This window comes from Eretmochelys imbricata, chromosome 1 (genome assembly GCF_965152235.1).
Source record: "Eretmochelys imbricata isolate rEreImb1 chromosome 1, rEreImb1.hap1, whole genome shotgun sequence".
Lineage (NCBI taxonomy): Eukaryota > Metazoa > Chordata > Testudines > Cheloniidae > Eretmochelys > Eretmochelys imbricata.
The window spans coordinates 349,291,583-349,318,818 of NC_135572.1; the positions used below are offsets into that span (position 1 = coordinate 349,291,583).

A 27,236-nucleotide genomic window follows, 5' to 3' on the forward strand; every position below is an offset into this window, starting at 1 on the left:
CTAGGCAAATATCTAGAGGAGTTGATGTACCCCCTGGAAGACGTCTGAGTACCCCCAGGGGTACACGTAACCCTGGTTGAGAACCACTGTCCTACAGAATATGTATTGTATTCTCTAGCGTTCAACAGGCAAGTTGCTCGGGACCCAGTCCTGCTTCTGTTGCCATCAATGGGAGTTTTGCTGTGAACTTCTTCTCTTCAGCTGTCTGTAATGGTGGCTGGTGATGCTGCCTGTGCCTTCTTCACCAGGGCGTTAAGAGCCTTAATCAGCGAGAGCATGGACCCGCATCCAGTGCGGTCAGTGGACGCATTATCACTGTCGTCCGTGGGGGCAGGATTAGGCTCAGGGTGCTTATAAAGGGCTCTGAGATGGTCCTGGTCCTCAGAGATGCTCTACACCTGAGAGACAGAATTACAGGTATGGAGCACCTCTGAGGACCAGGCCTCAATTATAAAGCACCTCACACACAACCAGAATCGGGCCTGTTATTTTCTGGTGGAGCTGCATAGCAACAAGTTCTTTGGATCATACGTTGGCTTTCTCTCCAGCTCAAGTGAGTCTTTAGTAGTGGCACATAGGGCTTGTGCTGGCCCTCAGCATGGGGTGGAGCTTCACCCATTCCCAGAGGCCATGCTTAAAATTATTACTGGCATGACAGTCTCACCTAGAGGCCCAACTGAGATCAGAGTGCCACTATGTCCAGGCACATCATAATAGATAGTTTCTACCTCAAAGAGCTTATGGTCTGAATAGATGAGGGTCAGAGATAGAGTGACTTGCCCAAGCTCACTCAACCAGTCAGTGGCGGAGCTAGGGATAGAACTGTGGTCCCCCGAACAGTTATTTAGTGCCCTGTCTGCGAGACCATGCCACTATGCACCTAAGAATGTCGCCTACTAGCGTTGCTCAGATAGAGATCATGCCTTATTTTCCTTCTGTTATATGGAAAAATAATACCTATTTCTAATTTTGCAAGGTTGAAATCAGCCTTCAGAGCAGTTTCCAACCAGGGATGAAGTTAGAAGTGGCCAACAAGAACAATCCAGACACCTACTGGGTGGCTACGATCATTACAACATGTGGGCAGCTCTTGTTGCTACGTTACTGTGGCTATGGAGATGATCGCAGGGCAGATTTCTGGTGCGATGTGATGACAGCTGATCTTCATCCAGTGGGCTGGTGTACGCAGAACAACAAAGTACTGATGCCTCCAGATGGTGAGTTCTGTGCTTTCTGGTGGGATCATGGTCTAGTATAAGATCTGGTTCGACTCCAAGCCTACAATCAACCTGCATCAGGTCCACTGCTGGTGTAAACCTATGTAGCTCCATTGAGGTCACTTTACACCAACTGGGAAATTGGCCCTTAGACTTCACTGATGGATTCTGCTTGCCAAGAACTTGTGGGATCAAATCCTAGGAGGGGAATTGTTCAACAAACCGTAATAATAATAAAGTAAAAGTTTTGTACATGAAAGTGTTGGGAAGGGAATTTGTCCCTATATTGCAAAACCAAAGTTTTCCATCGGGGAAAAATGGCCTTATACTTCTAGCAAGAAAAGACCAAATTCTGATTTCACTTACTCCAGTCCAGCCTCACAATCCTACAAAAAACCTTTCAGGCCCTTTGTCCCTATGCTGGAATCCTGACCGGCTTTGCTTTGGAAAGGTCAGAAACCATTCAGGGCCAAATCCTGCAGTCCTTACTCAGCCTTTAAAGACAATGGGCACATTGCCTGAGTAAGGACAGCAGAATCTGGGCCTTGTTCACAAGAGGCAACTATGGCTCCTCAGTTGTGGAGATGCGCAAGATTCTGATGGGTGATGGCTGTGGTTTCGCTGAGCAGGCGAGAAAGTCAGCTCAGGGGAGCTCCATATTTCCTGCGTGTGGAGGAACAGTGTATCATGGTGGTCCTGGGCAACAGTGCGGTAGGGAAAGAAGCAAGTAGGGCCAATGGCTCCATGACATGGGTTGGCCATGCTCTTGCATAGAGGGCGTATAGTGGGCTGCTGTAGCCCAGAGGCTGTAGTTGCTTCCATGGAATAGCTACCAATCTACTCCAGCTGGGCAGAGGATGCTCTTCTCCCCACCCTTCCATTTATGTTCGCTGCACTGTTCCAGTTCATTCAATCTTTGTGGGATGAAGATTTAGCCCCACCACTCGAGTTCTTTGGGAATCAAATGAAGGAACGTTTAAAATGATGCTTCTGAGGTCTGAGGGTTTTTTTGGGGGGTGGGGGATTACTGCCTGTTTCTAATGACTATTCCGAAGGTTGACATTCCATTTGCATGTTGTACATGATTATGGCAGAGATACTGCATCATACTGGCCCGTGGTGTCTCTTCAATTGGAGCTATGCTCACTTGAGCTAAGGATGAATTTGGCCCATTCCTGGCGTATGCAGAAAACCGATCTGGTTTGTAGATGTCTTTGGACCCGATTTGGCCTGACTGTGTCCCTTGAATAAAAAAGGATGGATTTATAAAAAACACAAAAGTAGAGCTTGATACCCGAACGCAAATATGATTGAAAGGTTTCTTAGCCAAGCCGTAATAAATCAGGCTGATTTCAGAGGGGTTAGATTTTTATTGGTCTCCTAATTTTTTATGTGGCTTCTTTTTTTTTTTTTAAACTCCTTTTATTATGTGGCTTATAATCAATGCGGTAAGAAAATATATAGTGCTGTAAACTAAATCATGAAATGCCAGGGTCAAGGGGTAAGAGGATTTATCGACTGCTATAATAGAAAATAATGATTGTTATATAACTAGAGGCATTTGCTCTTCAGGGAAGGGTTGGCATCTTTTCCTGGTGCTGTCTACTTCCATGTGCACGGTTTAGCTTGGGTGGCCAAATTCTGTGCTGATGTACAGTTCAGTGTTCAGCATTTGTACTCCTGTGCCCCCTTTGTACCGTGTGCCCCCTTTGTACCCTGTGCAGTGCAGTGCCAGGCAACTATTGGGGTTGCGTAGGGCAAGGGTCCCCAACGCAGTGCCCGGGGGTGCAATGGTACCCGTCAGGGCAGTTGTGTGTGCCTGCAGGACACCGCCCCGCCGACATGCTGCCACCTAGCGTGGCCGCTGGAGAACCGCCCGCCGAAATGCTGCCGAGAAGCGTTACCGTTTCTCGGCTACATTTTGGCGGCGGGGTGTCTGGCACCCGCCACAGTCTTCTGGGAATAGGAATGTGTTATTCCCACAGAAAGGTTGGGGACCACTGGAGCAGGGTATAGGTCAGGGTAGGTGCTGAATTCAGGCTGCTCGCTCGAAAAAGTGTGGTGGAAACTGTTTTTTTTTTTTTTTTTTCATTGAATGAACAAACTTTAATGCACAGATGATGGGTAACAACTTTCCAAAGTTCCTAAGTCTCATTTCCTTGGAACTTAGGAGCTGAAATACTTGAGAGGATCTGGGCATCAGTAACTTAGGGTTAGGCCCACAAAGGGACTTAGGCATTTTGCAGTGCTAAGTGGTGCAACACCTAACTCTTAGGTGCCCTGCTGCCCAGTGGAATTTACAGCTCTGAGCTAGGCTCCCAGGCTCCCTATACAATGCATAGGGGAGAGTTAGGTGCCTAAGAACAGGATTCTGAGAAGCCAGCATGCTGAGCAGGGAGCTGCCTAAGGTAGCCAGTAGATAATGCTAAGGAGAGGGGTGGGCTTAGGGCCCATATCCTCAAAGGTACTTAGGTGCCCAGTTAGGCCCAAGGAAGGCACCTGCTTCTGCTTAGGATTCATAGCTGTGAACCTTCTCCTGGAGTTATGTGGCTCAGCCAGGTCCTCCCTTTCTCATGAAAATCGAGACAGCCAATTGCCCTTCTGTGGGAGCGGTGGGTTCAAATCCCTGCTTTGCCTGCTTAGAGGCAGGGATTTGAATGCAGGTCTCACAGTTGAGTGCTTTAATCACTGGGCTGCAAACTTATACACACACACTCTCTCTGGCCACATGACTATTAATTATACAAAGTGGAACAGCTTCAACAGAAGAGATGGAGAGACTGTCCCAGAATACCCAGTAAACTGGTGTTCAGGGCACTCTGCTGGGAGGTGCGAGACCTGGGGCCAAGTCCCTGCTTCAAATCAGGCAGCGTGGGGCCGCAATCCTGGATCTCCCATGTGATTCTCCCCACCGCTGGGCTGTTGGATATAATCACACTCACGCCATCTCTGTGCCTCCCCAGTAGTCTTGTGCAGGTTAGGCATGCTCAGGGCACGCTATCAGATCAGGCCCTGCAGGTGAGACGGGTGGAGAAGGCCCAGTTTGTGAATCCTGCCAGAGCTGAGGAGTGAGCTACGCAGCTGAGCAGCTCAACAGCAGCAGAAATGTAGGCACCGTAGGGACTTTATTGGTGGAAATTTAGGCTTCTAGGGAATTTAGGTGCCTGCAAGGTAAGGCAGAAGCTGAAGATCTATGGGACTGTTAGACTTAGGCACCTAGCAGACTTAAAAGTTAATGGACTTTAGGCTCCTAGGTGACCAAGTCACTTGGGGCTCAGGTTCCAAAATCACTTAGGTGCTTTTGAAATATTACCCGTTGCCTGTTGGATTCAGTCCTGGGGTCATTACTCATGTTTTTTACTCCAGCCCTGATCCTGGAAAGAACATAAAAAGCCAGGTTTTCAGAAGTGCTCTGTTCCCACTTAGGCACTTTACTGAAGTGGCCAGGATTTAAAAAATATGCAGCCCCTGACGCCTCCCATCGAGAACACCGGGAGCTGCTGGGTGCGGAGCACTCTTGAAGATCTGGCCAGTAGTGTGTGCGTAACTTCACGCATGTACCCCTGGGCTTAAAGTCCTGCTTCTGCTTCAATGCTTTGCTGGCTCGGTGAGTGCATCCGTCCTTACTTTGTCAAACTCCTATTGAAATCAGACGGAGCTTTGGTTGGGAAAGGGCTGCAAGATAAGCCCCCTGTATTTGGTACAAGAGAAATTGCTATTTTATACGACGTTCCCAAAAGTTTTTTGTGTTCTTAGCATCACACCCTATTTCACTATCATGCCTTCTAAAAAATTAATTTAATCTCCATATTTAATGAGAGCAGCCAGCATTTTAAGGGCCCTCTCATGCACTCCTTGATCTGAGCTGGAATTCCTGCTGCTTATGAAATGCAGGATCGGGCCGTCACTGCAAAGAGAAGTGCAAGCAGCATGGCTGTGGGCCAGCCATTAAGATTTGATTTCATTCAGTAGTTGATGGGCTCTGTTTAATAAGCAAATCTGCAAAGACACACTTGTTAAACTGGCAGAACGGCTGCACTGGGACTGTATTGTGTTCTGCTTACCAGAAAGAACTGATCAGTGCTAGTCTTACATGTAAAAGTAATACCACATTACAGCACCACAAAATGAAAAAGGAGATTATGAATTTCATTAGAGGGGAGTGAATGGGTTTGTTCAGCTTAGCAAATCAATAGGGCTTGATTTAATCTTTGGCGCATACAGTGCTTCCAAGGGGCAGCTGCCAAATAATTATTGTTTATGATCCCAATATAAGGAAGTAGTTTAATTTACTGCCTGTTACATTATTATGTATGGGGAGGCGTTAACTTTGCATCATCGTGCCCGTGAGCATAATATGAAGTCACGTTATGCCTTGTAGTGACATTATGATGTGATGCACTGGAACAGAATGTGTGGCAGCCAGACATGTGCTGACTCTGCTGGTTTTCTCAGTGTGGACATTGCAGCACATGGGGTGACCTTGGCTAGCCATCCAAGTATGGACCCAGGAGCTCTAGAAGGCTGCTCGCTTGCCTGTACTTCCACATCTACAATGAGCCTGAGCAGGAGTTTGTCTGCCTGGGCTGGGAGGCACACACCCTTCCAGCTGCAGTGTAGACATAACCTGTGTGTCTCCCTGTCCCCCATCCTCCCCACTCCTTACTGTAGAAAATCAAAGGAGTAAAATTAGTTACTTCAAGTCTTGCCATTAATTATATTTTTCTCATTACAAATTGGTGTGTAATTTGAATTGCAAACTCAACTTTCCTGGCAGAATAGCTCTGTTTACCATTCAAATCAAAATGAAAATTATTTAAATGAATTAATATAAAACTCATTTGAATGAACCGATGTTTATTCATGAACTTGCAGAAGAAAGTGTGAAGACATCCTTATGGTCTATAGCTACATTGCTGAGCGGCTCTAAAGTCCCATCCTGGGACAGATTGTTTTTTGTATTGCAATTTAACCATTGGCATAAACCAATGCTGCCTAATGCAGGTAAATTTTGCCTCTTGTGTTTTTACCCCTCTGCATAAAGCCTGAGCAAATATGATTTGCCTGGGGAACAACTGAATGCCCATTGAAAACAATGGGATTTTGACTTCAGTGGGTTTAGACCGTAAGTGGGTGGCACAGAACCTAATCCTCAAATCATGGGCAGGGCACACTGTAGGGCCGTTCAGCAGTTGCTGTTCCAGTCTCCAGATTGGAATGGGGCCACAACCCGTGCTCAGTCATTAAGAGTGGGTTTATGGATCTGAGAGATCATAGCTCCTTGACCATGACCCTGGTTAGTCACTGGGTCTGAGCCTGAGTCTGAGAGATTTATGTGTAGACTGAAGGGGGGCTTCGGATCAAGCCTGAGTCAGAGCTTGGGCTTACATTGCAGTGTAGACATACCCCAAACCTCCCCTTCACTTTGGCCTATGTGGAACTGGTGGAGAACTCAGCTGCTCCTCGTGGTCTCCTCATGGACCACCTTCCTTTCTGCTGCAGAACTGACTTGGGTTTTCCAATGGCCTTGGACTCCCTAGGTGAATTTTATGCCCTACAATGTAATAGCTGCAAGCGTATCCTGGACTGTTTTCTGAAGAGTTAAAAAATAATTTGTGGCTTGCTGAACTTCCATTACTAATAACGTCTTTAATTGTGAAAGAAAATCGGCCTCCCCCCTCCCCTAGCCATTTGTCTCCATGTGCTGTTTCCCTCTCTTGATGACAGTTGGGTTCCCGAACACATTTACAGTCAGGTAGAAGAGCCCCACACAGAACTTGACAAGCGTAGTGGCTAAATTATGCATTGTGAAACGCGCAGAGAGCAGCAACGTCTTTTGATTGACATCTGGTTTTTGTACAGATTGCAGATTTACAGCTAGGCCAACAGAGCAGCGTTTCCTCTGGCATTATCTTAATGCCTTCTGGGATGCACTGAAGACACTGGAGGACAAGATTATTGTGTACACTTTGTGATGGACCCAGGCCAGTTGGGTACAGCAGAATAGCAGAAGGTGGATATAATGGCTACTGGGTTAACAGTTTTCTGTTCCCTGACTGACCAGAGCAGGGGCTGCTCCAGCCTAATGAGAACACCTGACTCCAATTAACCTGCAAAGGGTCAGGTGAGGCAATTAAGCTAATGTGACCACCTGACTCTAATTAAGGCCCCTCTGATAATATAAAAGGGCTCACTCCAGTCAGGCAGAGAGGAGCCAAGGAGCTAGAGGAGAAGAAGTGTGACTGAAGGGCTGGTTAATGAAAACACCCTCAAGTCATTAGTAAGGGAGCCCTAAGGTAAGGGAGAAGCAGGAGAGCTGTGGGGAAGTGGCCCAGGGAAATGTAGCAACTCTGGCAGTGAAAGGTTGACTGCCAACAGCTGCTACCATTAGGGTCCCTGGGCCGGAACCCGGAGTAGAGGGCGGGCCTGGGTTCCCCCCAACCCACCACTACAGAAACACCTCCTGGGAGGGGAAGACAGGCCCCTGTCAGGACAGGAGGCTAAACTGTTTTGACATGAGGCTGTAGGGAGCAACAGAGACTGTGGGAATTCTCTCACCAACCTCCATTGCTGGCTCATGATGAAAAGGGCTCAGTAGACTGTATCCCTGACCCTAGAGAGAGAAGGGCTACATGGAGGGTTGCAGTGAGCCTCTGAAGCTAGCATAAACTGTCTGGAAGTGCGGAACCCACAGGGACAAGGTTGGTGCTCTTCCACAACTTGTAATTGCTGGGATAGTTTTGCCTTACCATTATTGACGGACAGCAATTCAAGGAGGGCCGGATTCTCCTTCCCTATTGTAAATCCATGCGATGATGAGCTTGATTCTGTTCTTGGTTACAACAGTGTAAATTGGAAGTAGCACCAGTAAAATCAGGGGACTTATAAAGGAGTCAGTGAAGAAGAGAACCAGGCCTGTTTTCTGATATTGGGATACGTTGATATTGGGATGTAAAACTTGAGGAACAATCCCTCTCCCCCATAGAATTCTAGAAGGATCAATATGCTCCTGTTAACTCATAAGCCTGCACTTCTGATTAGGTTCAGCAAGCCTCCTTTTCTAGCAAGATTCGCTTGCTTGGGTAGAGTTAAAACTCAAAGGCCTGATCCTGGGTGGTGCTGAGCCCCACCAAACCCCAAATACATCAGTGGGCACTGTGGATGCTTCGCATCCTGCAGGATTGGGCCTCTCAGGCAAACATGCCACTAGGCTATAATGGAAATAGCGTTGTTTGTGGGTGTTTTCCTGCTTAACTTGCATTAGATTAATTTGTGACTTTCCCTCCATGAAGAAAAGGAGTACTAGTGGCACCTTAGAGACTAACCAATTTATTTGAGCATAAGCTTTCGTGAGCTACAGCTCACTTCATCAGATGCATACTGTGGAAAGTATGGAAGATCTTTTTATACACACAAACCATGAAAAAAATGGGTGTTTACCACTACAAAAGGTTTTCTCTCCCCCCACCTACTCTCCTGCTGGTAATAGTTTATCTAAAGTGATCACTCTCCTTACAATGTGTATGATAATCAAGGTGGGCCATTTCCAGCACAAATCCAGATTTTCTCCCCCCCCACCCCCAATGGTGAAGGCATAATTCACTTATGGCGTGATCCCGAGCGCTTTATCCATGCAGAACAGGATCGGACTCGTGCAGCAGCAAAATAGATTGCCTTGTAATTCTAAACTACATTGCTAGTTCAGTTGAAGTTCATTCATACATCCTACCTCTTACCTACTACTGGACTAGTGCTAAAGTCTTATTTAAGATGCTAAGGTACAAATCCTTGCTAAGGATGCTAAGGTACAAATACTTCATCCTTGCTCAGGGGAAAAAAAATTGCTTTGATTTTCATGAGAACTCTTTGACTGAATAAGACCGTCAGTATTTGTCTCTGAGAATATATTCCTAGGACCCCATTTTGCCCTTTGAGATTATTGGAGGTACAAGTCAAGGGAGAATTTGGTCCATTCTAAGGGTATGTCTTCTCTACCCGCCGGATCGGCAGGCAGCGATCGATCCAGCAGGGATCGATTTATCCTGTCTAGTCTAGACGCAATGAATCGACCCCCGAGCGCTCTCCCGTTGACGCCTGTACTCCAGCGCCGCGAGAAGCGCAGGCGGAGTAGATGGGGGAGCGGCAGCAGTCGACTCACCACGGTAAGTCATAGAATCATAGAATACCAGGGTTGGAAGGGACCTCAGGAGGTCATCTAGTCCAACCCCCTGCTCAAAGAAGGACCAATCCCCAATTTTTGCCCCCGATCCCTAAATGGCCCCCTCAGGGATTGAACTCTCAACCCTGGGTTTAGCAGGCCAATGCTCAAACCACTGAGCTATCCCTTCCCCCCGACTGAGCTATCCCTCCCCCGTTATTCACGTAGCTGAAGTTGCGTAGCTTTAGATTGATCCCTCCCTTAGTGTAGACCAGGGCTAAGAAGTTATTCATGGCCGGAGAGATGATCATCAGGGCTTTTCAGTGAGACTGACACACAGCTATTTCTGTATTTTGTGAAAATGCAGGGGCCCATTTTTTGGCTTCAGTTACAACCATTGCCGTCGTTGGTGTCAGCTGGTGTAACTGGTGACACCGTTTGGCCCATTAGCTTCATGGTAACCTCATCATAACCAATTCAGAACCCGCTGGCGATGCTTGTGTCTTCATGTCTGAGGTCAGAATTAGGCCTGTCATCAATCAGGGTGCACATTAATAGCCAAACTGGTAATCCAACAGTACTCTATTGGTTTCAGTGGGTGGTTTGGCTGTGCAGGGAGTGGTAATTAAGGCCCCACGTAAGTATATGAGACGAGATAATGCCTCAGTGGGCAGCATTAATATATATTGTATCTTGATGAGTACGGGAAGGGTCGTTGACAGAGGCATATGTTGCATAGAGTCATTTCTCCTTAGCACCACAACATTCTGGTCAGCCATCATTGAGAGGCAGATGCATAGCCAACAGTGAGGCAATGGGCTGGGGGAAGCCCTGCCATGTCGCTGCCTCCTTGCACGTGTCAGTGAGATTAGCAAGCTTTAGCACTCCTCTGTTCCACACACTAGGAGGAACCATGTGACCCTCTGAAACAAATCATTTCCATAATAGATTGCGGTGGTTCTGAGCCACCACCATCCTCCAAGCCCATCTCTCAGAACATGTAATCCTGGATGTTTTAAACCAAAAGCAAGCTCCCCATCCCCGAAGGAAATTAAACTTTAACTACGTTTGCAAGTTGATGTTGATAATGTTCCACAGAGATCAGATGCTTAGAGTGGAATTCTGCTCTTGGTTACGCTGGAATGGAATAATTTAACTGATTTATGCTGGCATAATTGAGAGCAGGATTTAGCCCCAGTTTTGTAAAACTTTAACTCTTGTGCAAAGCTGAAATTACTTGCTGAGGATGTGGGGCCAGATCCTTTGCTGGTATAAATCAGCAGAGATGCAGGGATCTATGCCAACTTACACCAGCTGATAACTGGGCCATTGAATTGTAAAATGAAACTCAGACACCTACTTTGGCAAATCACAGCACCCAGTATTGGGGATAGTGCTAAAGAATTACACATCCTTTTATCTTTCCTGCCAAATCCTTGTTGGCTTATCCTATTAAAGCTGATTTTAGATTCCCTTAATGTTAATAGATTCCAGGATTTCTTTTTTTAAATACTGTAAATGGCTTTCTTAGTAAAATGTATTTATATGTGGTCTTAGAGTTGACTTCAGCTGAGTATTAATTATGCAGGAATGATGTTAACATAAATAACTAGTCAGCAAATAAACATCAATTAAATATTCTATTAGAATAGTCGGCAGCCTTATGCATTGGCACAGAATGATGAGCAGATTACTCTTAACGAGCTTTTAAAATGGTGTATTTCAAGTGAAGGGGGAAAAAAACCCACTTTGCTGAAGAACAGTATGGTAGGGCTGAAATTCACTGTAGTGTGAACTGTGTCTATAGCCGCAATGGACCACACAACAGCTGGGGATTGCTGGAGCACATCACACTCCAGCTACTCCCCCTGCTTGCCCCACCCCGACTCCCAACATGTGCAGGGGGCACACCAGAGGGACATTTTACACTGGGAGACACCAAGTTTACATCCGTTTTGTGGCATCTTGATATTGCCAGTGTTGGAAAAGGGGGCCTGGTCGAACATGAATTTTGTACTGGTATAACTTATTGAGGGTAGAACTGTAACTTTTTTTAACTGATCGATACGATCCCTAGTATGGACACAGCTATACTTGTGTAGTTAAAACAGTATGACTTCTGTATGTAGAGAAGGCCACAGTGTAAATGAGAATCAGACCCAGCATGATAACCTGACAAGAACCAAGCCTCATATAAACAGCCTGGAGGAGGACCAAAAAAAAAAAAAAAAAAAAAAAAAAATTTCCTGTTATATGACAAGTTATAAATATATAATGGTAGAAAACAATAGTGTGCACCTTTATGAAAGATTTAATGAATAAATATTTCATGCCCACATGGTGCTTTTTCAGCAGAGCATGGTTTAGGTAAAAAGCAATAAACAAAGAACCACCTTCAGGGTTTGTTTAGGCTCTTAAATTAAACTAATTTAATCAACTTTTTCAGTCAAGCTTGATATTGGTTCATTTCTGTACACAGCACCTGGTTATTTCTTTCAGATACTCTTTTTTGTGTTTGGAAGATTTCAGTACAATTATTCATTTAATCCTGTTAGTATAATCTGAGTCACTGTTGTCAAGACAGATAACGTGGGCCAGGTTTGCCCTTGCCATAAAACTCATGGAGTTGACCACAAGTTGGGCCAGGTCAACCTCTTAACCACAGGACCATCTTTCCTCTGTTCATCTGTTAGGCTGATATTTTTGATACGTTGCCTCCAAAGAGCTGTTAGGGAACTATAGATCATTTTGATCTATTTCTCTCTAGTTCATCAACATTAAAGTTTCTCTTTAAAAACTAATCTGTATGTATTTTTTGTTAGCAGTTATTTGACAAGAGGAAAGTCCCCTGCAACAGTATTGAATATGTTAATAAATGAGAATAGCACAGTTACTAAGTGTGGCTAGAAGTGGACTTTGCTGAAATTCCAAAGTCCCATCAACTAAAGAACATTACTCATTGGAGAGCCCTGGACAAGACTCTTAACTGTTTTCCAGGACTGAGTAATGGGGTGTAAAATTAGCGGTCGAGACCCTGCAGTTTCAATGTCTGCTTCCAGCAATGCTAGTCACAGGAAAGGGGGCAATGGCACCGGAGTTAGTATGACTTGACAGCTTGTTCCATAAATAAAAGATTCAAGTTGTATTATAGGAAAGCCTACCTCCAAACACCCAGAAGCTCTGTCCCTCCACACCAGGCATGCTGCAATAGCAAGCAAGAGGGACAGTCTCTCTTGTTAGCACGCCCAGCCCCCCAGCGCTGATTTATTTCTCCACCAGCTGCTCTGAGCTGTCAGCGAGGGGTGAATGTCCACTCTTGCAGCTTCCCCTTGCTTCCCCTCAGAAGACATTTTTCTGTGGGGAAGCAAAGAAATCTGCAGACAACATGAATTCTGCGCCTGTGCAATGGCACAGAATTCCCCCAGAAATATTGTTTAGGTGCCTAGATATGGACTTGGGGGCCGAGCTTTAGGCAGCTATTTTTTTTTTTCAACCCTTGGCCCTAGGTCTGTACGTTTAAGTTGCCCTTCGACATCCTTCATATATTCAGAGCAAAACCACATGTGAAATGTTAGAGCAGCCCATTATGTGTGTGCTTAAGGATGTTTAGGGAGTAGTTTTTTAAGAGATGTTATTATTTGTATTGCAGTTGCTCTTGTCATGGACCAGGACCCCATTGTGTTAGGTGCTGTATAAACACTGACCAAAAAGATGGTCTCTGTTCCAAGAAGCTTGCAATTTAAGTATAAGACAAGGGGAACAAATGGGTACAGATGGATAGAGGAGTAACAACATCTTATCGCAAAGAGGGTAAAACAGACTTTCCACACTCAGGACTTTGGATATGCCAGGTATGACGTTCTAAAGCAAAGCCTGTTTTGAGTTCTTATACTAATGACCTACATCTGACGTGGAGTATGCTCAGACATAATGGCGATGGGGCGGCCAAATAAAACCCTAAGCTAGATAAATAGAAAAATTGTATTGGATAATATTTTAACTGGTGCAAAAAGCTTTTCCTTTACATGGGCAGTTTACCCAACACAGAGCTGGAGGGACTTTTACAAAACCCTCTTTGGAAAAAAAACAAAAACAAAAAAAAAGAAATTCCAAATGGTAATTTAGGGGGAAATGACCAAGTGACACAAAGTAGGAGTTTTAGATTGGAGATGCCATCTCAGCCTTAAGTATAGACTTCAGTAGTTAATACAATGATATATTAATAAGATGGCGACTGACCCTTAAATATATTACCTGCTGAGAGATAAAAGACTGGGCTAGATCCTCAGCTGGTGTAAATCAGTACATCTCTACAAGTCAGTGTGGAGAGGGTGTTACTATGATGGTGAACTCCTTCTGTTGGCATATGCAGCCTCTCCACTAGGGGGCTCTGCCGGCATAGCTATACTTGTATAGCTATATTGGCAAAGCTGGTGTAATGTAGGCAAGCCCTAACTGTCCTGACTTAAAAAGAAACGATGATGAAATCTTTCAGAGTAACAGCTGTGTTAGTCTGTATTCGCAAAAAGAAAAGGAGTACTTGTGGCACCTTAGAGACTAACCAATTTATTTGAGCATAAGCTTTCGTGAGCTATAGCTCACTTCATCGGATGCATACTGTGGAAAGTGTAGAAGATCTTATTATATACACACAAAGCATGAAAAAATACCTCCTCCCACCCCACTCTCCTGCTGGTAATAGCTTATCTAAAGTGATCACTCTCCTTACAATGTGTATGATAATTAAGGTGGGCCATTTCCAACACAAATCCAGGTTTTCTCACCCTTCCGTCCCCCCCACAAACTCACTCTCCTGCTGGTAATAGCTTATCCAAAGTGACCACTCTCCTTACATTGTGTATGATAATCAAGGTGGACCATTTCCAGCACGAATCCAGGGTTTAACAAGAACGTCTGGGGGTGGGGGTAGGAAAAAACAAGGGGAAATAGGCTACCTTGCATAATGACTAAGCCACTCCCAGTCTCTATTCAAGCCTAAGTTAATTGTATCCAATTTGCAAATGAATTCCAATTCAGCAGTTTCTCGCTGGAGTCTGGATTTGAAGTTTTTTGTTGTAAAATAGCGACTTTCATGTCTGTAATCGCGTGACCAGAGAGATTGAAGTGTTCTCCGACTGGTTTATGAATGTTATAATTCTTGACATCTGATTTGTGTCCATTTACTCTTTTACGTAGAGACTTTACACATTGTAAGGAGAGTGATCACTTTAGATAAGCTATTACCAGCAGGAGAGTGGGGTGGGAGGAGGTATTTTTTCATGCTTTGTGTGTATATAATAAGATCTTCTACGCTTTCCACAGTATGCATCCGATGAAGTGAGCTGTAGCTCATGAAAGCTTATGCTCAAATAAATTGGTTAGTCTCTAAGGTGCCACAAGTACTCCTTTTCTTTTTATGATGAAATCAGGACTGAATAGAAACAAGGAAGGGCCAATGAGACTCTCCCTTCTCCTGGAAGGCTGGCCAGCTTTATACCGTCTTTTTTTCTCACCTCTCCCCATTTCTGGTAGGGATTGTTTTTGGTAGACTAGGCCGTATTAATTCTCATAGTGTCCATGTAGCTGAGCTGAGAGAGAAACCAGAGTTCTGCATACTAATCTCATCACTAAAGTCCCATCTTTCCTTACATTTAGAACAACACCCCTTTGGCTTCTGTTTTCTGCTGGCAAGGATCAATAAAATGCCTGCAGGCCTGGATTGGTATGGTGCAACTAGCAGGAACCGCATTTCCGGTTGACAATGGCTGGACACTTAGGGCAAACTTTTAGCATCCAAACTTGGCATCTGATTTTCATAAGAGGTCAGCTCCTGTTTAGGCACCTCAGTAAGGGTCAAAGTTCAGCTCCCAACACCCTCTTTTGAAAATCTGGTCACTCCTGTGCTCCTCTGGAAAATCTGGCCCAAAGTGCTCTGAGACCTTGTGCTTGTTGTATGACTATTGTACGGTGATTTGCTGGCTTTATTAGTCTTACTGTTATCTGCTTCTTCTCTCTCCCCACCCTTCCACATTTGTTTGCTTCATCCACCTCTTGTAACTTGTCATCACCTACATAGTGAGCTTTTTGGGCGAGAGGCTATCTTGATACGGCTTCTCTGTGCAGCACCTAGCACAATGCAGCCTTGATCTGGGTTGGTGTGTCTAAGTATTTCTGCAAGACAAATAATAAATAATAGTTAATAATGACAGTCATACCTAGCTCTTATATAGCACTTTTCATCTGGAGATCTCAAAGTGCTTTACAAGGGAGGTCAGTATCATTAGCCTCCTTTTACAGATGGGGAAACTGAGGCACAAAGAGGGGACTTGCTCAGGGTCACCCAGCAATTTAGTGGCAGAGCTAGCAATAGAAGCCGGGTCTCAGGTTATGTGCAGAAAGTCTATTCTGTAGGGATGGAGCTGAGCTGTACATTCGGGGCCCAGAGGCAGACCTGATCTCTTCCGAAGTTTGGGAGCGATTTTTGATCCTGGGATTGATAGTTCAAGCCCATTTCTAGGCTCAAGAGAGGAAAATGGACTTTAGCAAGTGCAAAAGGTGACATAATAGAATATTTCTTTGGTGATATGATGATGATGATTGTGAATTTGCATCCTGCACATAAGATGTAGGGCATCTCCTGGGGCCTGGCTGTGCCATTAATTTCAGAAAGGACGTGTATTGAATGTTCATAAGGCCCTCTACATTCTGATTTGTGTTGCTTACATCACACGTCCATGGGACACTAAAACAATTTAAATGGGATTTGATCATTAGACGCTAGGCAGTAGAATTCAGATTAATCACAGAATATGCTGCAAAGTGAGCTTTTTCCACGTATTTCTGATTTTACAAGGGGTCGAGAGAAGGTGACAAATGAAACCAGGCTTATTAGTTATTTGCTTAATGAAGATGTGGCGGAGCCATGGATTAGGATTAAATCATAAAACAGGACGTAAACATTCAGCTCCCGGCTCTGCTAGTGACTTACTGCGTGAACCCAGTGAGGTAGCTAGCTTTTATCATCTCTCTTTTAAAGATGGGGAAACTGAGTCATGGAGCAGTTGAAGCTTAAATTTTTTCAAAGGGTTTCCTCTACTTATGGATTCCTCGTTTTGGATGTCCAGTCTGAGACAAGTAGGGCCAAATTTTCAGAGATGCTGGACCCCCCATGACTCCAATAGGAGCTACAGGTGCTTGTGTAACCCACTTGTGAGTGTGTGTTACAGGTTCTGCCAATACACAGAGGATGTGAGTTGTTACAGCCCCACCTACAGAGTCTTGAGCTGAAGCAACTCGCTGGTTTAGCTCGGGAGATCCCTGCTTCAGTCGCGGGTGTGTCAGCCAGGAGGTCAGTCGCTACACTCTCACCTCTGAAAGTTAGGCTCTACGTGTCTCAGACTAGGTACCTAAAAATCAGGTGTGCTTTAGGCTGAAGTGACTTGCGCTACAGGTCACATAACAGGTCGGGAGCACAGCCAGGAACCTGTGCATTCTGCCTCAGAATAGTGTTTCAGCAACTAGACAAGGCTGTCTTTTGCCCTGTGGGATTCTACACAGAGTCTTGGAGACTGTTCTCTGTTCGGAAGGATTTCTTTTGATCCCTCTTCTGGTTTTCATATTTGTTCTTCTGTGTTCTTTTAAATGATCCATTCGCATATAATGTGCTATATGCTTCCTCTCATCAGTCATTCTTGTGGTTTTTGTTTCTTTTTTTTCTGTAGCAACTGGAGTATGAAAGTGAATAGAACAGCTTTGAAATGTCAGAATTATATATCTGTATGCAGTGTTGTTATAGCCATGTTGGTCTCAGGCTATTAGGGAGACAAGGTGGCTGAGGTAATATCTTTGATTGGACCAACTTCTGTTGGAGAGAGAGACAAGCTTTCAAGCTACACAGAGCTTTTCTTCAGGTCTGGGAAGGGTATTCAGAGGATCGCAGCTAAATTAAAAGTCAACAGATAGTTTAGCATAAATAATTAGCACATATTTTAAGGGAGCCTTCAAGATAAATGACAGGTTTCAGAGCAGCAACCATGTTAGTCTGTATCTGCAAAAAGAACAGGAGTACTAGTGGCACCTTAGAGACTAACTAATTTATTTGAGCATAAGCTTTCATGAGCTACAGCTCACTTCATCGGATGCGTGAGCTGTAGCTCACGAAAGCTTATGCTCAAATAAATTGGTTAGTCTCTAAGGTGCCACAAGTACTCCTGTTCTTTTTTCAAGATAAATATGTCCTAACTACTTATGCTAAATTATCTGTTCAACTTTGTATTTATCTGTGACACTTTCCCACACCTGAAGCAGAGCTCTGTGTAGCTCCAAAGCTTGCCTCTCTCACCAACAGAAGTCGGCCCAATAAAAGATATTCCCTCACCCACCTTGACTCTCTAAAATTATATATGTTATTTGTGGCTCTCCATTGTAGGCACTGGATATGGCCAGGAATAAAGGTGATTGTGCAGCAAGGTAGTTTGATTTTTTGCATAAGATCATTGCACTGCTGAACATTTGATACATTTTATGGAGCTGTTGCCAAAGAGTGGCTTTCAGAATATGGCTGTGGATTTAGCAGTCAGAAAAGGCACTTGGTGTTAGAGATAATTGGATAGAGTTTGCTGAGGTGAGGTCAGTGCCTGGGGCATGGTATTTGTACTTTAATGGCATTCCTTTACCAAATGTTCTCTAATTTTCAGATGTTGTTCTGGGGCAGAATCAACAAGGGGCTGGCCTGATAGAATGGGTAGGACATAAATGTGCTGCTCTTCTTCACAAGCAGAGATAAGTCCAGGCTTTTGCATTTGGATGAGGATCAGGCAGAGTTCATGTCTGGATTTGGGTTAGGTTCTGGCTAAGTTTTCCCTTCAAATCACCCAGCACAGCCAAACTCTTTCTACAGTGACTCATTCTCCGACACTAGCCTCCTGGATAAAATGTATGTGGAATATTTGATGTGATATAAGCTTTTATTGCAATTGAATGGTCACGTTACTCATGACTGGGACAGCCACAAATGGCTTATGCAAGGCATCCCCAAGAGTTAGCTTCTGCTACCCTTTTCCTCAAGTTGAGCTTATTCTAACTCCATACGTAATAATCAAGGTAGATTTTCAGAATCTGCCCCAAATGAGTGTTCATAAAACCTTGATATCATCCTACACCACTGTGTATTTTGCATATGCCACATGTCTTACAGAGAAACAATTTGGGGATGTTTGAGAATTTTACAGATGTTGATTGGGACTGTCTCTTTGGATCCCTCCACCTCTCAGGCAGAAAAGGTCACCAAAAATGCTTCTTACCGTTTGCACACAGGAAGGATGTTACACCCTGTAGGACTGCCCCAGGCTGTAGGACTGCAGCACATTCTACAAGAGGCTACACCTTCAAACTACTGTTACTTCTTTTTGACTAATGGTTAGCTAAAATTCAGGGTCTTGCTGGTTTGTTTACATTAGGAGAAATTGATGACGGAGCCGAGTGTTTCTTTGAGGCAATTTTCTTTGTCTGAAAGAACTAGGGCTATCAAGCAATTAAAAAAATTAATGGTGACTAATTGCACTGTTAAACAACAATAGAATACCATTTATTTAAATATTTTTTGATGTTTTCTACATTTTCAAATATATTCAGTTATAACACAGAATACAAAGAGTACAGTGCTCACTTTGTATTTATTTTTTACTACAAATATTTGCCCTGCAAAAAACAAAAGAAATAGTATTTTCAGTTCACCTAATGCAAGTACTTTTGACTTGGGAATGGAATTTAGGGCCTGATCCAACTTGTGTTGAAGGCAGTGGAAAGTCTTCAGTGGGACTTGGATCGCAATGAGCCAGCAAACTTCACTGGAGTGATGCCAGCTGTGAGTTTGTTCCCTGAATGCCTTGAGAGCCTGAGTTTATTTTCTAACATGCTGAATTAACTTTCCATCTCTGAAAGCGAAGCTGGGTAAAAATCCAAGTTATACATTATAAAAAAGGGTCCTGAACAAATCAAGTGCCAAATTCTGATCTGTTACACTGGTGTAAATCTGGATTAACTCCATTGTGCATCAGTGGAGGTGCTCTGGATTTACACAACTCAGGATCTGGCCCCAAAACAGGAGCTCTGCTACAGGACCCCAGACATCGTATCTTGTCCACGAGTTGACCATCTGTTCTTGTGTTTTTTTTAAATAAGTGCAATTCAGTGGGACTATTTTCCTTGCCTTTGATGGTATTTGTACTCTGAGTCTGATCTCACTCACATTGGTTACTAGGGTAATTAACCAATGGGAAAGCTTCCAAGGGAAGTGGTAAATTCTCTATCACATGGAGTGTTTCAGTGAAGATTGGATGCTTTTCTAAATCATCTCCTGTGTGACCACAAGTCACTGGGCTCAAAGCAGCAATCAGTGGGTGAAATTCTCTGGCCTTGTGTTATGCAGAAGGTCAGAGTAGCTGATCATAATGGTCCCTTCTGGCCTTAAAATCTCTGGGTGAAATCCTGGCCCCACTGACATCAAGGGTTCTCCATCACTGGCAATTTTTAAGTATTGGGTGTCTTTCTGAAAGATCTGCTGTAGATCAAACAGGAATTAATTCAGGGAAGTCCTCTGGCCTGTGTCCTGGAGGTCAGATTAATTGATCACAGTGGTCCCTTCTGGCTCTATAAGTTTGAAACTATACGCTATGAAATCAGTGGCAAAACTCTTTCGCTTCATTGAAGCCACGATGTCACCCTAGAAATCTAGGTTTTACACCGGTGTAACTCATTTTACTTCACTGGATCTACTCTACATGCACACAGGTTGTAACCAGGAATATAATCTGGTACTTGAGATTTTGTTTTAGTGTTACAGGTTTTCTTTCTCTTTTATTGTGTATGCACACCACAATATTGTCACGTACACCCCAAACAGAAAAATCAACCTGCATTTGTCACAGAGCAGGCGTATGTCTGCAAATACAAGAGCATAGGTGATCAACCAGAATATGACAGCATGTTCATGCCCGTGGAAGATCTTTTGTGTCAGCGAGTAAATTGCCTAGAGGCTGCTCTCCTGTGTTCATGGCTGAGTACGCAAGGTCAGTATAATGGAGCTGTTGCTGTTATTTAATGTTACCTAATCTGTATGATGATGATTAAAAATTGTCTGCCCAATGATGAAATTAACGTTGATGCATCAGGGGACAGGGACAGTAACTGCTGTAAAAGTTTCACACTGCCAGTGCATTAGGTGTCTCCTCTTGCAGCCACTGGGAGGCGCTGATCGCTCTCAGTTTACAGGTAGGGACAGGCTGGTCATTTGCAGCAGGGGCTTTTCTCCTTCCTCCCATTTTAAGTTGATTGGATGAGTTTGTAGAAATTAGAATTGGTAAAGGCCCATTAGAGGATCCTGCCCATCTCCCTGCAATTGCAGCATTCGTAGACTCATAGACTTTAAGGTCAGAAGGGACCATTATGATCATCTAGTCTGACCTTCTGCAGAATGCAGGCCACAGAATCTCACCCACCCACTCCTGTAATAAACCCCTAACCTATGTCTGAGCTATTGAAGTCCTCAAATCGTGGTTCAGAGACTTCAAGGTGCAGAGAATCCTCCAGCAAGTGACCCTTGCCCCACGCTGCAGAGGAAGGTGAAAAACCCCCAGGGCCTCTGCCAATCTGCCCTGGAGGAAAATTGCTTCCCTACCCCAAATATGGTGATCAGCTAAACCCTACGCATGTGGGCAAGACTCACGAGCCAGACATCTAGGAAAGAATTCTCTTTGTTCCCTATGGTATATTTTACTTGGGTTTCACCCCGTCTGATTTTAAGTCCCACTTATTGTGGCTTCTGCTATTTCACCTGGTGGAGACCGGTTCATAGAATATCAGGGTGGAAGGGACCTCAGGAGGTCATCAACCCCCTGCTCAAAGCAGGACCAATCCCTATTTTTTGCCCCAGATCCTAAATGGCCCCCTCAAGGATTGAGCTCACAACCCTGGGTTTAGCAGGCCAATGCTCAAACCACTGAGCTATCCCTCTCCCAAGTTTAAGTATGATGGTAGGCAGGCAATTGAAACCGAAGCGGGCGCTCTCACAGCAACAGCCAGGGAGGAGGGGGATCTGTGGGGGATTGTTCTCATGCAAGCCAGGGAGAGGGGTCTGGAGAGCCTCCTCTAACTTTAGCTTCCCTGTTTATTCCTTTGCTCCTTAACCTTGGAGAGGGAGGACTGATGGATAGGCCAGGTGTCATCAGATCTGTTCCCACGCTCAGTTTGCCCTCTTGTAACCCAAGCATGACAATCCCCACCTTGGTGATGCGCGTTGTGAGCTAAGGACAAACAATGCTGCAGAACACGTGCTAACTAAGTATTACTGCGCCTGCTTATCGTGCATCGGAGACTTAAAAATGAGCACTTTTTATTGATCGTAATAGACATACTTAAAATTGCATGCACGTGTCGAAAGTAGGAAATGGCTCGGTGGCTCAATGGTGTCAAAAATGTACCTTTACGATGAGGAGTACTATGGCAGTAGCACTTAAAGGCAATCCTGGCTCTGTTGTACAAGGCACTGGACATACACATAATAAGAGACTGCTCCTGCCCGGAGTAGCTCACAATTCCCATAGACAAGGGGTGGGGAAAACAAAGGATTATTATCCTTGGGATGAGGCACAGAGAGAACACATCACTTGCTCAGGAACTAGAGCCTGGAACTAAACCTACATCTCGCGAGGCCTAGTTTAGGGCCTTAGCCACGTAGCTATCCTTCTCCTCCAGAAAAGCCAGCATATTGTGTTCCCTAGAACTGAAGGCATCATTGATGTGGCAGAGGTTTGGCCATAGCCAGCTTCCCCTTAGGCACCATCTGGCAAGTCTTTAAAGGCATCTCCTTTAGGCAGTGACCGCGGGTGCCCAGGGTTGTGAGGCGTCTTGCTACCCCCTGCCCTTGGCATGAGAAAGCCGTGTCTGTGCCTGCTGTGGGTCAGTTCCTCAACACCACCAGCCTCTGGCAACACAAGCATTGCCCTCTAGGCCCCTCTTTACAGGTTAGCGATAGGCACCCGCCCCCGAGTCCACCGTGCGTCTCCCTGGCGTGCCCAGCCCCTGCTCCACTGGATGCTGACAGAATTCCCAGGACCTAGGCTCTCCCATTACACCGGAGAACACAGCACTTAGATTTGTTTGCAGAGAAAGCACGTGCCAGTTTATTTAACAAAGGGTGGAGATTTAAGTAATAGCATGCGGAAATATTGGAAACCAAGAGTGACATGTAAAATAAAATCACAACACGCACACTACAGTCTAAACTTAATTAACAAGCCATTATCGTGTCCTACAGAGCAAAAGCTTGCCCCAAACCCTTCCAGGGTATTACAGCCAGGCCTGGCTGTGATCTTCTGTTCATGAAGCAAGCTGTCGGCTTACTCCTAGGCGAAAGATGCCTACTGGAGCTTTGTACCTAGAGTTATAGTCCCCCAAACCCATTGTCTTCACTTGCAAACAGGAGAACCCCCACTGCTTGTATTGTCCTGTCTACAGTCTCTCCTGGAGATTTTGCAATCACTTGATTAGCATTTTGCTCAGACTGTAAGTAGGCATTCATTGTGAAGTATACAATACTCAGTACAGTAACAGCTGTTTTATCCGACACTTCACCAACCAGAAAGCTCTAGAAACCGGTATTTCTGATCTTCATTGAAATTCTGGTTTATAGTCTGGTTGGCGCAGGGCTTGAAGGGGGATGGGGCGCAGGAGGGGGTGTGGAGCACGGGCTTTGGGAGGGAGTTTGAGTGCAGGAGGGGGCTCAGGGTGCTGGATCCGGGGGCTACTCACCTCAGGCATCTCCCTGTAAGTGGTGACCTGTCCCAGTTGCTCCTAGGCGGCTCTGCGCACAACCCCTGCCTCGAGCACTAGCAACGCAGCTCCCATTGGTTCGGAACCGCAGTGACAGCGCCTGTGGGCTGGGGCAGTGTGCAGAGCCGCCCGCTGCACCTCTGCCTAGGAGCAGCCGGAACAGGTCACCGCTGTGGGGAGCCGCCCGAGGTGCGCGCCCCCCAGATCCAGCACCCTAACTCCCAGCCCTTCACCCCTCCTGCGCCCAAACTCCCTCCTGCTTAGTTAACCGGCATTTTTCACTTAACGGCACCCACCATTCCCCTGACATGCCAGATAAAACAGCTTTTACTGTATACAGATAGACCGATAGTTGTCTCTTGCCTGAAAGAAACCTGCTTCACACCTTTTGGTGACCAACCATAAACCATAAGAACAATTTTTCAGTATGTACACAGACCTCCTCGCACATTCTGCGTCCATGCGTTCATGATGATTATGGGGACCAGTGACACAGGCTTTCAGTAGAGACCTTGCATGACAGGCCTTGGCAAACTAGTATGTGGATGCCAGACCCAGGGGATCCTTGTAACCTTATGAAAATGTAACCCTTCTGCCAGGCCAAGTTGATAGCAGCAAGGGCCGAGTTCAGTACACAGGGGTTCCCTCTCATCAAAGCAAATGCAAAACTGGCTCGAGCCCCCACCCAATGACCTGGGAAAATCTTACACACCTCAAAGAGGCAGTACTTCCCCTCTCACAAGCACAGAGTCTCGGTGTAGCAGAGAATCTTTAATAACATGAGGTAAACGACATCAGCATTAAATTGGGAAAACACCACAACTAGTGTTCATTAACCAAACCATGAGCAAAGACCCACCCCCTTCCCTCAGGTTCTTGAGTCCCACAACCCAAACATCTCTTGAGTCCAGCAATCCAAAAATCACCCAAAGTCCAAAAAGTCCAGCCCCAGAGTTCAAAAGTTCTTCTGCAGAGTGTTACTCCCCAGTCTGGGTAAAAGTGTGCCTGTGGGGGGAGGGGAAGAGAGGTAAGGGGCACCTTACATGACCTGAAGCTGACTACCCCACAGGGCTCCGCTAGCTTATCCACAAACAGCACTACTGCACTCTAGATCTTCAGGCTCCCCACTACTTGACACAGTGCTCAGTGATTTTAGCTTGTAGTAGTGGGAGCCTTAGTGCCAGTGGCACCATAAGGCCAAAGTGAATTCAGCACAGCACCTGTAGCAAGACTCTTAATAGACTCAAAATTATCTCTGACATTCTACAGTAGCAAGAGACAGAGGTGCAATTGGTGTTTCAGGCCCTCACAAAGGGACCCACACCACCAGATACTAATACCTATCCCAAGCCTCTCCCAATTCACAGAGTTTTGGAACCCAGTTCCCTTGCCTAGCGAGTGCTACTTAGTTGATGGTGAGTCCCTCCATCATACAAAAGGCCAAGTACAGTTCCACTGTCCTTGATTCCCATAATCAGGGTAATAACAATTTTATTCTTCCTGCCCCAATAACAGAGACACTGGGGATCCCACGGCAGCCAAAGTGACCATTTGGGCAGCTATGGCCTCATTCTAGGCAGGGTGGGTGTGCCTATGCAAATGAGATCAGCCCCTGAAGTTCTTTTCCACAACTTGCCACACCTCACCACCAGATGTCAGGGTGGAGCTCATCCTGACTCTGCTTACACACCCCTGTGCCCTCTGCAGTTGGACACAGTCACAGTGGCCCCAGAGGCACTCTGCCTAAACTTGTCCTCTGTGGGCCTCTCTATAGTCTCCCTAGTGACAGTCCAATCTAGCCACTGCATTTATCTCCAGTTCGCTTATGAAATAGAGCAGTAGCTCATAGCCGTTCAAGTCTCCTGATTTTCCCGCTTCAGGTGTTGCACTGCAGTAATTCTCCAGCTGTCCAGTGCCACTCGCTATTGTGTGAATTTTTACAGGCTCGGGGACGGGACTGGGACAAGTGTAAACAGAGCAGATAAATGTGCGTCTGTATTTTATCTGCCCGATCTGATTGCGATGTATATGTAATGCAGCTTAGATAAAACAAAGCTGTTTCCCATTGTTGAATTCCTCTCCTCTGTATTTTATTTAATTTATTTTTTTTAAACAATGAAGTAGGATATGGACTTTAATGGAGGGGAAGTAATTGAGCACCGCCATTGGAAGGCGGACCATTTATTGCTGCTTTGTGCTTCAGGAATTGGTGGGATGGCTGGGACGGTCCCCATTCAGCCAATCAAGACAGACTGCTGTGGGTTAGTGGCACGTGGATTACAGCCAGACCATGGATTTATGAGCAGAATTTCTATTCCAAACCTGGACGTAAATAGAAAGCCATAGCAGTGGCCGCTCAATAAGAGTTTGCTTCTAAGATATCTTTTCAGCTAAGAGTTGAGCCTAGGAAGAGCAAACACAGCAGTGATATCTGACCTTTGAACAAGATGTTCCTTAGATGAAGTGAGACACTCTCCAGCTATACGACACAGGGGTATAGCATGGAGTTAATGGCTCTCACATGTGCCATAGAGAGATGCATTTACACTGTGAAGAGACTCAATTAAGAAATAAAAGTGGTTGGACCCTCAGAATCACTAACAATCTTATTGCAAAAATCACAAGGTTACTGAGGACAGGAGAAAGAGGAAGAGAAGGCTGAGGAGAATTGTCAGCAAGTAAATTGGGTGAATTAAAGGGTGTTAAGAAATAGGGTTTCTTGTGGACAATGGGCCAGATTCTCTTATGTGATCCATCTCCTTTGAGAGTCATTTTTGGCACAGGAGAAAATTTGGCCAGACAGTTATTTACCAGCTCTAATGGCAACATTTATGGTAAGACTGTAAGACTTTGAGAATTGTTAGGATTAGAACAAGGTGTACCTGTTAATGTAATTGCATATTGTCACAATTACAAAGAGGACAGAATCTCATCTAGCTGCCCAAAGGGTATCTCGATTATTAATGTATATAGTGTCATAAATGTGTTGTAGATCTATAGTGCAATAGATGCATGGAGATTTACATATGAAGCTTTGCAAACAAGGCGTTAGGCCTGGCTTGGTCAGTATAAGAATTATAGGCCCCGATTCAGACAGCATCTCAGTTGAGACAGCACTTACACAAGTGCTGGAAGTCAGTCATGCTTAAGTGTTCTTCTGTATAGGAATGGACTTAAGTAGGTGCCTCAGGGTTTTTCTAAACTGGGGCTTCATTAGGGCTCTTGAAAGCCAGAATTCATGTTCTATGGGAAATTCTGAAATTAAAACCAAGAATTTGTTGCGTACCGGAACAAAAACTCGCAATTTTGAAATTTCCCATGGAATGGGAGGAATCTGAAAGTTTTGTTTAAAAAAATTGAAATGACCTTTTATTTTGAGTATTTTTCTAAACAAAGTGGACAAGATTCCCTGAGCTTCCGGGGCTCGACTATCTGCCTGGAAGGTTACCGAGAAGCTGTGAGCCTAAGGGTACCTCTACACTGCAAAAAAAAAACCAAACAAAAAAAAAAACCAAAACAAACGCACAGCAGAAAGTCTCAGAGCCCAGGTTAGCTGGCCCAGGCTCACACTCCAGGGCAAAAATGGCATTGTAGACATTTCTGCTCAGGCTCTGAGACCCACCTCCCTCGCCAGGTTTCAGATCCCAAGTGGGATGTCTGCATGGCTAGTTTTAGCCCCATATCATGAGCCCGAGTCAGTTGATCCAGGCTCTGAGACTTGCTGCCGTGGAGCTTATTTTATTTGCAATTTAGACCTACCCAGAGACCCCTGCTCAAGCCAGGGCTCCCGTATGAGTATGTCTACACTGCATTGTAAACCCAGGGTCAGTCTTGGGTTTGAGCCCAATCCCCACTACTGTCCAGACACAAATCTTTCTGACTCAGGTCAGCAATCACTTAGCACCTGGGTCCTATGACCGACCTGGGAAGGGGTGGGGTCCAAGCCCAAGTCCCACTGTTACACTGGTCCAATCCCTGTCATTCTGCAGTGTGGACACAGCTCGTGCCTCAGATCTGAGTCAGAAGGTTTG

At 45.1% G+C, this 27,236-nt stretch overlaps 1 protein-coding gene across 3 annotated transcripts in view; it reads left to right on the plus strand.

Annotated features, from left to right (window-relative positions):
- Positions 1-27,236, plus strand: part of SFMBT2 (Scm like with four mbt domains 2) — a 194,804-nt gene that overhangs the window by 50,607 nt on the left and 116,961 nt on the right. For all 3 annotated transcript variants that reach the window (XM_077836919.1, XM_077836910.1, XM_077836926.1), the window contains exon 4: positions 977-1,217. In XM_077836919.1, coding sequence (XP_077693045.1) covers positions 977-1,217 — 241 coding nt within the window. The remainder of the gene's footprint in view (positions 1-976; positions 1,218-27,236) is intronic.